This window comes from Leopardus geoffroyi, chromosome A3, assembly GCF_018350155.1.
Source record: "Leopardus geoffroyi isolate Oge1 chromosome A3, O.geoffroyi_Oge1_pat1.0, whole genome shotgun sequence".
In the NCBI taxonomy this organism is placed as follows: Eukaryota; Metazoa; Chordata; class Mammalia; order Carnivora; family Felidae; genus Leopardus; species Leopardus geoffroyi.
In genome coordinates, this window is record NC_059336.1 from 22,173,333 (window position 1) to 22,186,293 (window position 12,961).

General features: G+C 57.9%; 1 protein-coding gene across 5 annotated transcripts in view; it reads right to left on the reverse strand.

Annotated features, from left to right (window-relative positions):
• Positions 1-1,124: 1,124 nt before the first annotated feature.
• The window catches only part of SRC (SRC proto-oncogene, non-receptor tyrosine kinase), a 60,785-nt gene continuing 48,948 nt past the window's right edge, over positions 1,125-12,961 (reverse strand). For 3 of the 5 annotated variants that reach the window (XM_045444648.1, XM_045444646.1, XM_045444647.1), the window contains 10 exons: positions 12,878-12,910; positions 11,924-12,022; positions 11,651-11,754; positions 9,677-9,826; positions 8,075-8,230; positions 6,459-6,638; positions 4,794-4,870; positions 3,918-4,071; positions 3,694-3,825; positions 1,125-3,406 (listed from right to left, as the gene is read on the reverse strand). In XM_045444648.1, coding sequence (XP_045300604.1) covers positions 3,198-3,406; positions 3,694-3,825; positions 3,918-4,071; positions 4,794-4,870; positions 6,459-6,638; positions 8,075-8,230; positions 9,677-9,826; positions 11,651-11,754; positions 11,924-12,022; positions 12,878-12,910 — 1,294 coding nt within the window. In that variant the 3' untranslated portion in view covers positions 1,125-3,197. The remainder of the gene's footprint in view (positions 3,407-3,693; positions 3,826-3,917; positions 4,072-4,793; positions 4,871-6,458; positions 6,639-8,074; positions 8,231-9,676; positions 9,827-11,650; positions 11,755-11,923; positions 12,023-12,877; positions 12,911-12,961) is intronic. The other 2 variants (XM_045444649.1, XM_045444650.1) reach the window with 1 other exon arrangement.

A 12,961-nucleotide genomic window follows, 5' to 3' on the forward strand; every position in this document is an offset into this window, starting at 1 on the left:
CAACTATGGCACGTGTCCATGTAATACACACAAATCCCACACACTGATCCGGAGAAAACAGACTTGCTGGCTTCATACCCCATTGATGCCCACATACACACTCACCCCGGGAACTCACAGGCTGGCACACAACCCGGATATGTGTGTATACAGATGCACACAGCCCTGGGCAAACAGATGTCCAACCTCCCGGTCACAGACCCAGGTGAATATGAAGATTCATACAGCTAGGCACACACTGCCGGGAACCCAGATTCACAGACCACCAGGACGCGTGTCCACACACCAACACAGATGCCCACGAGCAAACTGGCCCAGGCACATACCCACGCAAACACAAAGGCACACACTCCTAGGAGCAAACAGAAGGCTCAGCCACAAACACATACATCCCTGCTCCTGTGTGTGCATCTCTGCGTGTCCATTCTGACCTGGATACTATGGTTTTTGGCTTGTGGAAATACTACTGCAGAGAGAAATGTCCTAATCTTGAAATTTGTTTTTAATTAGACTATTACGACGGCCAGAGGTGACACACAGATGCATGTGCCATGTGATGTAAAATAAATTTCTTCGTAAAGACTGTTGCAAATGAACTGCCCGGTTGTGTCCCTTTAGTGGTGGGGGAAAAGGGAGGAGAGGAAAGGTCTTTGGATTTTTCCCTAGAGTGCCCAGGACTTTTGTGAATAGAGCCCCAGCCCAGCCCAGCGCTCCTGGGAAACAACACAGCATACACACGGCCACAGCTCCCCTTGAGCACGTTTGCAACCACACCCAGGCCCAACAGCCCCACCTGGCCCCCAGACTGTCCACTGCCACCCTCCCCCTGGGGCATCGGCGTCCTGAACTGCTCACACTTTGGGAGTCCTGGCTTCCCCCGGTGCATCTCAGACACAAGCAGAACTCCTGCCAGATGTGCCCACTCCCCAAACAGAGGTGCTGGCGCACACACGGCCACATGCCCAAGTGGCTGTCTCCCATCTGATCATGTCTCCCCCTGGCCTGAAGCCCGCTGGCCACCAGTGCGGCCCGAATAAAGGCCCCTCTGACTACAGTCTGCCCTCACAGTTCACCCCTCTCATTCTCCAGCACACAGTGGATGCCCAGTAAACCACAGGCCACACTTTGAGGTCTGTTTGTGTTTAATCAGACAATATGCAAAGTATTTACAACCAATTCTGGATCCCCCCTCCCCCCAAGCCTGGGCCGTGGAATTCGGGACCCCCAGGCCCTGCCCAGAGCCGGGGGTCCCCTAGGCCTCTGCATAGTCATCTGAAATCTACAAAACACTGTTTATTTAAAAAAAAAAAAAAAAAAAAAAAAAAAAAAAAAAGAACAGTATTAGGACACCTCATACAAAGGGCCCCAGGCAGCCGTAAGGGGACTTGAGAGTGCGCCGGGGTAAGCAAGCCCAGATTTGACCGGGACGGACGGCAGACTTGCGTAATAAACATGTATGAAAGGAAAAGTTGAAATTTCATAGGCAGGCACCGCTTGGCCTCCTTTCCCGCTGGCAGGGCCCGGCTGGCTCGAGAGCCCCTGGCAGCGGGAATGTTATTGCTGTGATGGGGGGCTGTGAGTGAAATGTACAACATGTCTGGGGAACAGAGCGGGGGAGCATTTTTACATGTTAAATATGGACACACACGTGCACACACATAACACACACACACACACACACACACATAGGGGCCCTGGCAAGATGCCCACAAACTGTCGGCCACCCCTTTTAAGATGGGGTACCTGAGGCCCAGGGAGGAGTCGCCACATACCCTAAGGCCAAACATTAGAGCGAGGGCCAGAGTCTCCCGACACCCCAGGCTGGGCTCACCAAGGTTACGCCAGGCCACAGGGTCTGGAGCAGAGAAGTCGCAGAGGCCACGGCCACACATGGAGGCAGACGCTGCAGCCCAGACAGGAAGGAGGGGGCCACCCGAGGTCACAAAGTCAGGCCTGGTGCATGGCAGTGGACACTTGAACTCGACACCCACCACCCCCCAGCATAGGAACTCCTCTCCTACTCATGGGTCAAGGGGTGCTAACTGGAGGAGGGGAGCAGGGGCCAGGCATTGAAATGACACAGGACAAACGGGGGAAGGAGAACCTGGGGTTCCCTCCTGAGGCCAGGACCACCCAACCACGTGGATCTTGTACTTCGGTTTGATTGCCTCCGGAGCCTGGGAGCTCACTCTCTTTCATGGCTGGCTAGCTCCAAGGATGAAAAAAACACTCCCACTCTGATCGACATCTACTCCCCGACACTGGCATGGTCACCCCTCATTCAGCTGCGCCCTACGTCCGTCTCCACTCCCTCCCTCCACAACAGTCCCGCCAGTCAGGCAGCGGCAGCAAGGCTCTGTTATCTCTAACTCAGCCTCAGGCCCCTGGTCCCCTGGGCTGCCCCAGTCTGTCCATGGTGCCTCCAAGGACAATCTTGTTGGTTCCTGAGGAAGACAGAGGGAGCACCGGGTTCCAAAGCCACCTCAACCCTGAACTGTTCTGTGGTCGTGGGCAAGTCACATCCCCTCTCTGGACTGTTTCCCCACGGGTGCTACGAGGGCATGGAACTGGTGATCTCGAAGGGTCCCTTGGGTCTAAGAACAGGATTGGAGGGGGGTGCCCACCCCACCCACCATCATCAAGTCAAGCTCAGCCTCAGCTGCCCAGCCTGGGAGCCACGGCAGAGGGGTCTGGACCCAGCAGCTTCCACCAACAGGTGTTTCAGAAATGGACGGCAAAGGGCAGGGTGGCGGGCAGGCCGAGGGCCAGGCGCCCATCACTCCTCTTTGGAAAGGCTCTTCGGCCAGCTCTGGAGGCAGACGTGGGGCGACGTGGAAGTATTAAGGAGTCAACGTGAGGAGCAGACTGAGGCTGACAAAGGGTGCCCTCAGCCCGTCCTTCTTCCCGGCTCCTCCTGCTGAGATACACAGAGCTCCAGGAGGGAAGGCAGGGAGGACGCATATGGCTGGAGCAGGTGCCGGGACGCAGTCACTGTGCCAGCCTTAAACCCTGTCCTCAAGGCTGCCCCAGGCCCCAAGCCCTTCCATGCCACAAAAGAGGGAGGGGCCTCATCACTGGCAATCCAGCCCCACAGAGGGGATCGATGCGGGCAGGCAGAGGGAGGCAAGACCCTCCATCAGGGGCCACCCAGCCCAGGATCCAAGCCAAGAGGCCAGTCTGGCCCTGTAGTGTGCTCCCTATAGGTTCTCTCCAGGCTGGTACTGGGGCTCGGTGGACGTGAAGTAGTCCTCTAGGAAGGCCTGCAGGTACTCGAAGGTGGGCCGCTCTTCTGGTTCCTTCCGCCAGCACTGGCACATGAGGTCATGCAGGGACTCGGGACACTCAGGCGGGCAGGGCATCCGGTAGCCCCGCTCCACCTGGTCCAGCACCTCACGGTTGACCATCCCTGTGGGTGGAAGGAGGTATGAGGAGGCTGGCTCAGGTGAGGAAAGTGGGGCGGGGGGAAGATGTGAGGAGGACAACCGAGAGTGCCTCCAGCCTAGGACAGAGCGGGTGTGACCATGGGTAGGTCGCCTCCCAGGGGCTGAGAGCCCTGAGCAGAGAGATTCTAAGATCAGACCTCTTTGTTCTACAGATGAGGAAACTGAGGCCCGGGAAGGGGTATGGCTTGCCCCAGGTCACCAGGGCAGAGGGGTTCAGGGAACAAAGATGGGCCACGAGGAGCCCTCTTACCAGGGTAGGGCACCCGTCCCTTTGTTGTGAGCTCCGTCAGCAGGATCCCAAAGGACCACACATCTGACTTGATGGTGAACCGGCCGTACAGGGCCGCTTCTGGAGCCGTCCACTTGATGGGGAATTTGGCACCTGCAGGAGGGAGAAAGTTCAGGGGAGGCTCAGCAGAACGTCATGACGGTGCCTGCAGAGGGCCCTCTGGCACTGACCCAGGCCCTGCCCACCTTGCCGGGCGGTGTATTCATTGTCTTCGATGAGCCGAGCCAGCCCGAAGTCGGCCACTTTGCACACGAGGTTCTCTCCAACCAGAATGTTGGCAGCACGGAGGTCCCGGTGCACGTAGTTCATCCGCTCCACGTAGGCCATGCCCGAGGCGATCTGCAGGCAGAACCCAGGGAACCCGGCTCAGGGACCACCCCGTGCCCCCTTCCAGGTCACGAGTCACGTGCCCAGGGTGGGGAGCCAAATGCCCTGCCCTTGCCAGCCCTCAGGCAAGCGAAGTCAGCTTACAACAAACACCGTTGGCACAAAAGCAGGACCAGAGTTCAGCGGGAAGAGGGAACGCAGGACAAAGGGCGAGGGCAGAGGGGAAGCACAAGACAAGATACCGCCCAGGAAGCAGGGTGACGATGAAGAGGCAGGCCCCAGGTGCCCCACAGATACAGATGAGTGCCAGGTCCTGCCTGCTGTGCCGAGTCCCCTCGGAACCTCAGTTTTCTCACGTGTCAAATGGAATAAGGGCCATCCCTACCTCCCCTGATTGTGATAAGGATTAATGAGGAAATGATTGTTGAGCACCACCTACAGCAAGCAAGTACCAATGCAGGTTTGTTGAGTGACTGAACAACCTTTACAGAGAAGAAAACTGAGGTGTGAGGCCCCACAGGCATCACTGACTCCTGACGCCCAGCTAAGGGTTCTTTCAAGCTCTGCCCAGAACCACCACTCACAGCACGTATAAGTGGTCCCCGTAGTAAATGTATGTGGTGACATCAGAGAGTGTGGGCGGCAGTCAAGGCAAGCTGCCTGGAGGGGGCTGAGCTAAGTGGGTCTGAGTGCTCTAGGGCCAAGGCCGTGGGAGGTGGGCGGGGCTGACTCACCTGAGCAGCCATGTCCACCAGCTGTGGCAGCCGCAGGTACTTGCCTGTCTCCCCCTTGAGAAAGTCCAGCAAACTCCCTGGACAGAGAGAAAGCAGCCCTGTCTTCCCTGAGCCAGGAAGCAGAGATCCCCACACATCCTGCCCACCTGGGCCGGCCAGCCCTGCTTCAAGCGGCACAGCAGATTTCACGTGAACCCATCTCTGAACAAAGCCTCACTCAGCGTTTGTCACTCAGAAGGCGAAGCAGGACGGGAAACAGCCAAATGTCCACCTCCAGGAGAACAGAAGCCGTGGCCCATCCCTGTACCGCACTACCACTACCCGGCAATAAAAAAAGGAACGAACTAGTGACACAGGTGATAAGGGCGACGCTTGGATGTAGAAGATAAAATATGTGAGCCTCTAGAATAAACAGAGCTATGATGACAGAAGGCATATCAGTTATTGCCTGGGTTTAGGGCTGGAGGGTACCGTCTGCAAAGGAAAATAAGGGAGCTTTCTGGGGTGACGGAGATCTCCTGCATCTTGAGTGTGGTAAGGGGTACACCGTGTCCATTTGTTAAAACTCACAGAACTGGACACTTAGCATGGTGTATTTTATCGTTTGTAAATTATACCTCCCAAAGGCGGAATTTTGAAACATTTAATTAATTTAAAAATTAGGTAAAGGTCAAGCCAGGGGCTTGACCTAGAAGCGGCTCCGCTTGGAGGGTTGGGGGACTTTTCTTTCAGCCACATAACGGCAAATGGCTTTAGAAAACCAGCAAACTGGGGAGCCAAGATGCATTGTGGGTAATTATTAAAAACAAAATGAGAAAGGCCACCTTTGGTTTGACTTTCCATTGACACAACAAGTTGGTTCTACGCCATTCCACCTTTTAAAATGTACACTCTAGGGACGCCTGGGTGGCTCAGTCGGTTAAGCGATCGACTTGGGCTCAGGTCACTATCTCACGGTCATGGGTTCGAGCCCCGCGTCAGGCTCTGTACTGACAGCTAGGAGCCTCGAGCCTGTTTCGGATTCTGTGTCTCCCTCTCTCTCTGCCCCTCCCCTGCTCACACTCAGTCTCTCTCAAAAAATAAACGTTAAAAAAAAATTATTTAAATAAAAATAAAATGTACACTCTAGGGGTCGCATGGGGGGCTCAGTCAGTTGAGCATCAGACTCTTGATTTCAGCTCAGGTCATGATCCCAGGGTCGTGGGATCGAGCTCCATGCTGAGCATGGAGCCTAAGATTCTCTCTCTCTCTCTCTCTCTCTCACTCTCTCTCTCTCTCTCTCCCCCCCTCTGCCTCTTTCCCCAGCTCACACTCTCTCTAAAAAATAAAAAAATAAGGGGTGCCTGGGTGGCTCAGTCAGTTGAGCACCCAACTTCAGCTCAGGTCGTGATCTCACAGTTCGTGAGTTCGAGCCCCATGTCGGGCTCTGTGCTGACAGCTCGGAGCCTGGAGCCTGCTTCGGATTCTGTGTCTCCCTCTCGCTCACCCTTTCCCTGCTCATGCGCTCGCTCTCTCTCTCAAAAATAAATACACATTAAAAAAAATAAAAAATAATAATAAAATAAAATAAAATGTACACGCTACATCTGGGGGGAAGTGACGTGTGTCCCCTCCTGCCTAGCAAGGGACTGTCACACATCTCCGTGCCGGTCGCTCAGGCCTCACCCTTGCTCATGTACTCTGTGACAATGTAGATGGGCTCCTCGGACACCACGGCATACAGCTGCACCAATTTCTCGTGCCTTAGTTTCTTCATGACCTGGGCCTCCTGCAGAAAGGCCTCTGGAGACATTGTGCCTGGCTTCAGGGTTTTGATGGCCACCCTGGTGGTTCCGTTCCAGGTCCCTGTATGGGTAGGGGTAAAGGCTGCCTCAGTGAAGGCCCCCTATTCCTGTACCACTGGGACCCAGGATCTGCCTGCCCGGGTACCAGTTTCAGCTCTGGCCTCCCCAGCCACGTGACAAGCCCCGCCAAGGTCCAGCCCCTTTCTGAGCCTCGGTGTCCCCACCTATAGAATTAAATGAGATCTGAGGCGCTGGGCCAAGCCCACTATGAGGGCTCACTTAGCTGCCGCTGTCATTTTATTATTGTCTGGTTTTCAAACCGTGAGGCCTTGGGGAAGCTGTCCTCTAGACCAGTGTGTTGAATCCGAGTTCTTGTCCCAGCTGGACCCAGGGGCCTTTGCTGAGTGGCCCTAGGTCCATTCCTCCCAGTCCCTGGGCCCCCATCTGAGGGCTGGGGCCCAGGCCTTTTCCCGAGGCCCTCGCGGCACAGGTCTGGGGACCTGTACCTGGCACTCCACGAGTCTACCCGGGGCAGCCGCGGCTGGTTACCACACACCCAAGCCAGGAATGAGTTCTGCAGCCACCAGAGCAGCTGATGCCAGGGATTTCTCCAGGCTTTGCTCGTGTGCTCCTTTTGTGGCTGTGCTTAGGAACTGGCTTCTCATCCCTCGCCCCTGTCCCCAGCCCAACACCTTTCCTGACTTGGCCTGACCTCCAGCCTCCAGGCCTTGGTGCCTGCAGGGCCTTCCACCCAGGAAGCCTCTCTGCTCTCCCCTGAAGGGAGGAGACTGGAGACGGTGATGCCAGGTGAACACTCGGCTTACACGACGGCACGCGGCGAGTCCCCTGCAGAAGCCACCAGCTCACAACTGTCATGCCTGCCTCACGCCAACCGCCCTGATTCCTCCGCGTCAGCAGAAGGCGGCCTGGGTTTTTTTCAGGGCTGCTCGGTGTTTGTTTTCAAGGACAGTTTTGCCTTTACTCCAGGGTCAGACGGGAGACTGTTAACAGGCCCAGAACATGCCAGACTGCACTGCCAAGCACCCCCTGTGCGAGTTGAGGCTTCTCTTCCCACGGCGAAGCGCTAATGCGTGGACGCATGCCGGGCCAGCAGTCTCTCACACCCCACAGGTGGTTTCTATCTTCCCCACCCTCCTTGCACCCCGAGGAAGACCGAGGCTCCGAGCCGAGCCACCTGTCCCAGACTGCGTGGTGGGTCTTCGGGGAATCAGGATGCCCAGCCCTGAGCAGCCCTTGGCCAAACGACGCCAGGGTCTATAGAGGTGTGTGGTGGTGAAGGGGGCTCCACACTGAAAACAGAGCCCACTGTTCAGCAGAGGTGACCGTGACTCGCGGAGGTAAATGGTGTGGGAGGGGGAGGTCAATGGGGCCTGGAGCTGTCCCAAGGGATGGACATCTGCCCGGCTCTCGAGTGTGGACACCAAAGCCCCACAAGGGACGGTGATTCCCTCTGAGGGGGCGGGGGCGAGGCCTTACCCATCCACACCTCTCCGAAACAGCCCTGGCCCAGCTTGACCTCCAGCCGCAGGGACTCCCGGGGGATCTCCCAGGCGTCTTTGGCCAGGCCCTGAGTCTGTGGCTTGGACGTGGGGCACACGGTGGTGAGGCGGTGGCAGAGGCCGTCGGCATGTTCTGAGGACAGAGGCGGGGAGGTAGAGTTCAGCAGGGTGTCTGCCCTGGGGCCTCCCTGTCCCACGGCGTGTGTGTGTAGACATACACGTGGCATGCACAAGGGACACACGGGATGCCCTCGAGGCCAGGCATCCACACCTGTGCGTGACACAGCCTCATCCCACACAGGCCCACACTGACTCGCGCATCTGCTCGCTGAGTTATTCATTCATACGTTCATCGGACCTGAAAGGGCAGCCACCCAGGTGAGTCCCAAGGATGCAGTGCGGGACAAGTCCAGTGGAATCCTGCCCTCAGGGAGCTCACAGCGCAGGGGGAGCCCAACTTCCCCTAAGCACCTCCCAGGACCACGAGCATGACACAGGAGAGCAGTATGTGCAACAGCAGGTGGGCTGGGTGGAGTCTTGGAAGGCTTCTCAGAGGAAGTGGTGCCTGAGCTTGGATCTGCAAGGGAGTGAGTGGTGGACTGAGACCACTTTGCAGGGGCAAAGGGCCCTGAGAGAGGAACAAGCCTCTGGGTTGTAGGAACTGAAAGGAGGCCAGAGGGGCTGCAGGGGAATGAACGGGGAAAGGGGGCCCCGGGTAAGGCAGGGAGGCCGGCAAGGTTTACAGCAGCCAAGGCCTCGGAGGCCACGTGGGGATCTTTATCCTGAGATTCCAAGGTAATCTCTGGAGGGTTTTAATGCGGGGGAGCAGTGTTCAGAATGAACCCTACGATGGTGGCCAAGGGGACAGAGGGGTGGCAGATGGTAGAGGGTGTCGGGGGGCCCAGCTGACAGAGAAGGAGGTGGCACAGGATGGGGAGTTGCTGGCACTCTCACGCTAGGCCGCACCTACACACAGATGCCACGGCCACGGCCACGGCCACATGCACACAGGCACCCACAGAGACCCGCCCACACGAGTACACACAGACCCCATTGCCCCGGGGGAAGCCCTGAAGTGTCCGGATAATGCACACACGCCCACACCCACAACCTGAGCCCCGGTGTGTACTGGGAGCCCTCGCTCCCTCCGCCTGCCCTGCCGCTCTCTCCCTCTGCTGCAGTCGGTCTAGCCGCCCCCTCCTCTCCCAGTAACCGGTTCAGACCGGTCCTAGGGCTGCAGAAACAAATGACACTGGCCTAAGCCCCCTCCCTTCCCTGCTCCCCTCCAGGCAGCCCTCCTCCCCAGCCAGCTGCAGAGAAGGAGAAAGAGGAGGGTGGGCATGGTGGGGGGAGGGGATGGGGAGGAAAGAGGAGGAAAAAGAGGGGGAGGGAGAGGGGAGGGGGAAGGGAGAGAGAAGAAAGGAAGGAGGGGCAGGAGGAAGAAGGAGGGAGGGGAGCAAGACCCCACACTCTCAGGATAACAGAAGCCCCAGCCCTTGTTGGCCCCAAAGCCCCCTCCAAAGGGTCCCCGGAGGAGGGCTGAGCCCCAGGCCCAGCGCCCACTCTGCCCCGCCCTCACTGGAGTAGTAGGCCACCAGCTGCTGCAGACTGTTGAACTGGGTGCGGGAGGTGATGTAGAAGCCACCGCTGTCCAGCTTGCGGATCTTGTAATGCTTCACATTGAGGCCCTTGGCGTTGTCGAAATCGGACACGGAGAGGCAGTAGGCGCCTGCAAGGCAGGGTCAGAGAGGAGCCATGACCCCCTCGCCCAGCACACCCCGCCCCCAGGCCACAGCGCTAAGTGCAGTTCTGTGCCTGCCCAACACAGGTAGACAGGGAGGCCAGAGGCGCAGGCGCAGCCCCAGCCCGGGGCACAGACAGGTCCAGTCCGCCCTGTCTCTGAGCACCCAGCTCTCAGGCAGCCACCAAGGCAGGGCCAAGTGAGCAAAGGAACACCTGATCAGAGAACCTCCCCAGGCACCCTCAGCCGGGGCAAGATCTCCCAGGCCTGAGTGTATATCCCAACTGTGTGACCTGGACAAGTAAGTCGCTTGAGCCAGTCTCTGGGCCTCAGTTTCGTCCTCTGTACAATGGGGCTACTCCCAGAGATGCTGGGAAGATTGGAGACCACATATAAGAGGGCCTGGCACATAGTAGGTGCTCAGCGAATGTTTGCTAGGAGCCAGGAATGGTCTCGTGGCTGTGTGTCCCTGGCTTAACTGCTTCCTCTCTCACAAGGGCACTCTCTATGCCCCACACCTTCCTGAAGACTCCACGATCAGGCAGGAGCGGGTGGCTGGCTAAGGTTGCAGCAGTCATGGGCAGGAGGCCATGTGCTGGGTGTGGCCTACAGGCTGACAAGGCAAAGATGGGCCAGCCCTGGTGGCCTCCTCCCTGCCTCTCTTAAGCCTGGAAAAGTTTTTGGCTGGAAAAGTTTCCTCCTGCCTAGCAGGCCTGGCTAGGAGCCTTTGTTAACCTGAGCCCAAGAGAGGCCTGGGGTAGAGGCTCCAACAGCCAGAGAAAGCCCTTTTCAGAAGGTAGGAGCCATCATGCTAGAACCCCAGCCCCCACAGCCCATGGGCTCTCTGGATAGTCTTCAGGTGGGGGTTACAATCTCCAGTGTCAAGAAGGGGAAAAGGAGACCCAGAGAGGGAAAGCAGCTGGCCTCAGGTCACCCAGCAAGTCAGGCACAGAGGACTGTAACCAGGTCTCTAAAGCCTGCAATAGGCAACCATGACTAACAGATGGCCCAGGCCACGTACATGTAGATGCCAGTGGCCTGAGTCTGAAGCCAGCCCTGACCACATGTGCGCACATGCAGGCATGCCCATGCCAGGTGGCCTCCTGCTCACACAGGGACACACGGCCCAGGCCCCCCAGGCACAAAGACAATCCTACAACTACCCACTCCCACCCAGGAGGACCCAGACAATTGCACCCCCACATGCACACACATGCCTGGACCCACGCATGGCGTGCCCGGCCACACAACTGCTCATAAATGCACACACATGACACGGATGCTCTGCTTCCCATCTCTCGCTGAGCCCCAGGCCCACGGGACGTGGCCCAGCTTCGTTTCCATGGTGATGGGTTGCCTGCCACCCACTGGCAGAGGGGCTAGAGAGAAAAGGGGTGATCTGTGTTCTCTGGCTAGGGGAGGGACAGAAGAGGCCCAGGGGCCTGGACTGCTGGGGAAGGGCATCTCTAGAAGCCCCTGGAGATGGAGAAGAGGGGCCTACTTCATTAGCACCCACCCTGGGAACAAGTCTTTTACTGTGTGACCCTCGGGCCTCCTGACAGCCTGTGCCCATACCTCATCTGAGGAACCTGAGGCCAGAGAGGCTAGGTGAAACCTTCTGCTGCACCTCTGGCCACCCCAGATAACTCAGCTGTCCTCAGATGTACCTCCCTGCCTTTGATCTTACCACTTCCTCCACCTGGAGGGCCCTTCCCACCCGACACCGGGTACCAAACTCCTATTCGCTCTACGATACGCAGCTCAAACAATGCACAAAAGACAGTTCCCATCGGCCAGCGGGAGTGGTCCTACCTTTCGTGGTCTCGCTTTCTCGCACTAGGAAGGTCCCTCTTGGGTTTTCCGCATTGAGCAGTAACCTCTCTGACTCCCGTCTGGTGATCTTGCCAAAGTACCACCTGGGACAGGAGGAAGGAGGGTGGAGTCAGTGAGCCAGGCTTCTGGCCACCCACAGTGCCTCTCTCTAGGATGCGGCCGGGGCCGTTGGCAGCCAGACCACCCACTCCAGCCCAGGAGAGAAGCTCCCAACCAGCTCCTGGCAGGCAGGAGGCCAGAGTCCATACTCACTCTTCGGCCTGGATAGAGTCAGAGGGCGCCACATAGTTGCTGGGGATGTAGCCCGTCTGTCCTGTGCTGAGTGAGTGGGCCAGCCACCAGTCACCCTCTCTAAGGAGGGGGAGAGGGAAGGAGCAAAAGAGAAGGAGCCATCAGTGGTGGGCCTCGAGGCAGCAGTCTTCACAGGTGCTGTGCTGGGGTCCCCAAGGCCAAGTGAGGCACCGGCAGCCATGGGACCAGCCTGAGTTTCCGTGCTGCCAGGCCAAGCCGGCCTGGACTTCTCTCTCCCCGGCCCAGATGCCTCTTGGCCCAAGCTGACTCAGACGCACTTTGTCCAGGACTGTGACAGGACTGACCTTGGTCAGCCTGAGGCCCAAATTCACAGGGGCAGAGTCCTGGAATAGGGAGTAATCTGCTTCCCTTCATAGAGACAAAGCCATCTCAAGATGCCAAGAGCTGTCTTGGGAACGAGGGAGGGAGCTCCCTGTCTCTGGGGAGCAAGCAAGTTGTACCAGGAGAGATGATTCCTGCCTAAGATAGATGTCAGGTCAGATCATCAAAGCCATCCCAAAGCCCTGAGATTTGGAAGCTGGTGAGGCCAGGCTGGAGGTAGGGGGTGGACCCCTTTGGGGGCTTGGTGACCATCCCGGCACTAACCCTGCAAACTAGAGCAATGCTTGCCTTTGTCACATATCACCGGTCATACCTAAGGGGCTCCTTGGCTGAAAACTACGGGTTTCCTCCTGTAGCCTACCCACATACGGGGGAAACTGAGGCCAGAGGGAGCTGGGACTTGCCCAGAGTCACACAGAGTCATGTCAGAGGGGCTGAGGCGGCAGAGCCCCAATGCCCAGGGCACTTCTACACTAACTGCCCCGTGAGGAGGAGATGGGGACGGGGACAGAGGAGCTCCCTGCACGGTCGGGTCCCCTGGGCCTGGGTGGGAGTGGGGAGGGGGCGAAGTACCTTTGCAGCCATCTGAATGTGAACCAGGTCTGGCTGGAGCGGGGGTCCAGAGACACAGAGAAGAGAGGAGAAAGCGAGAGCTCA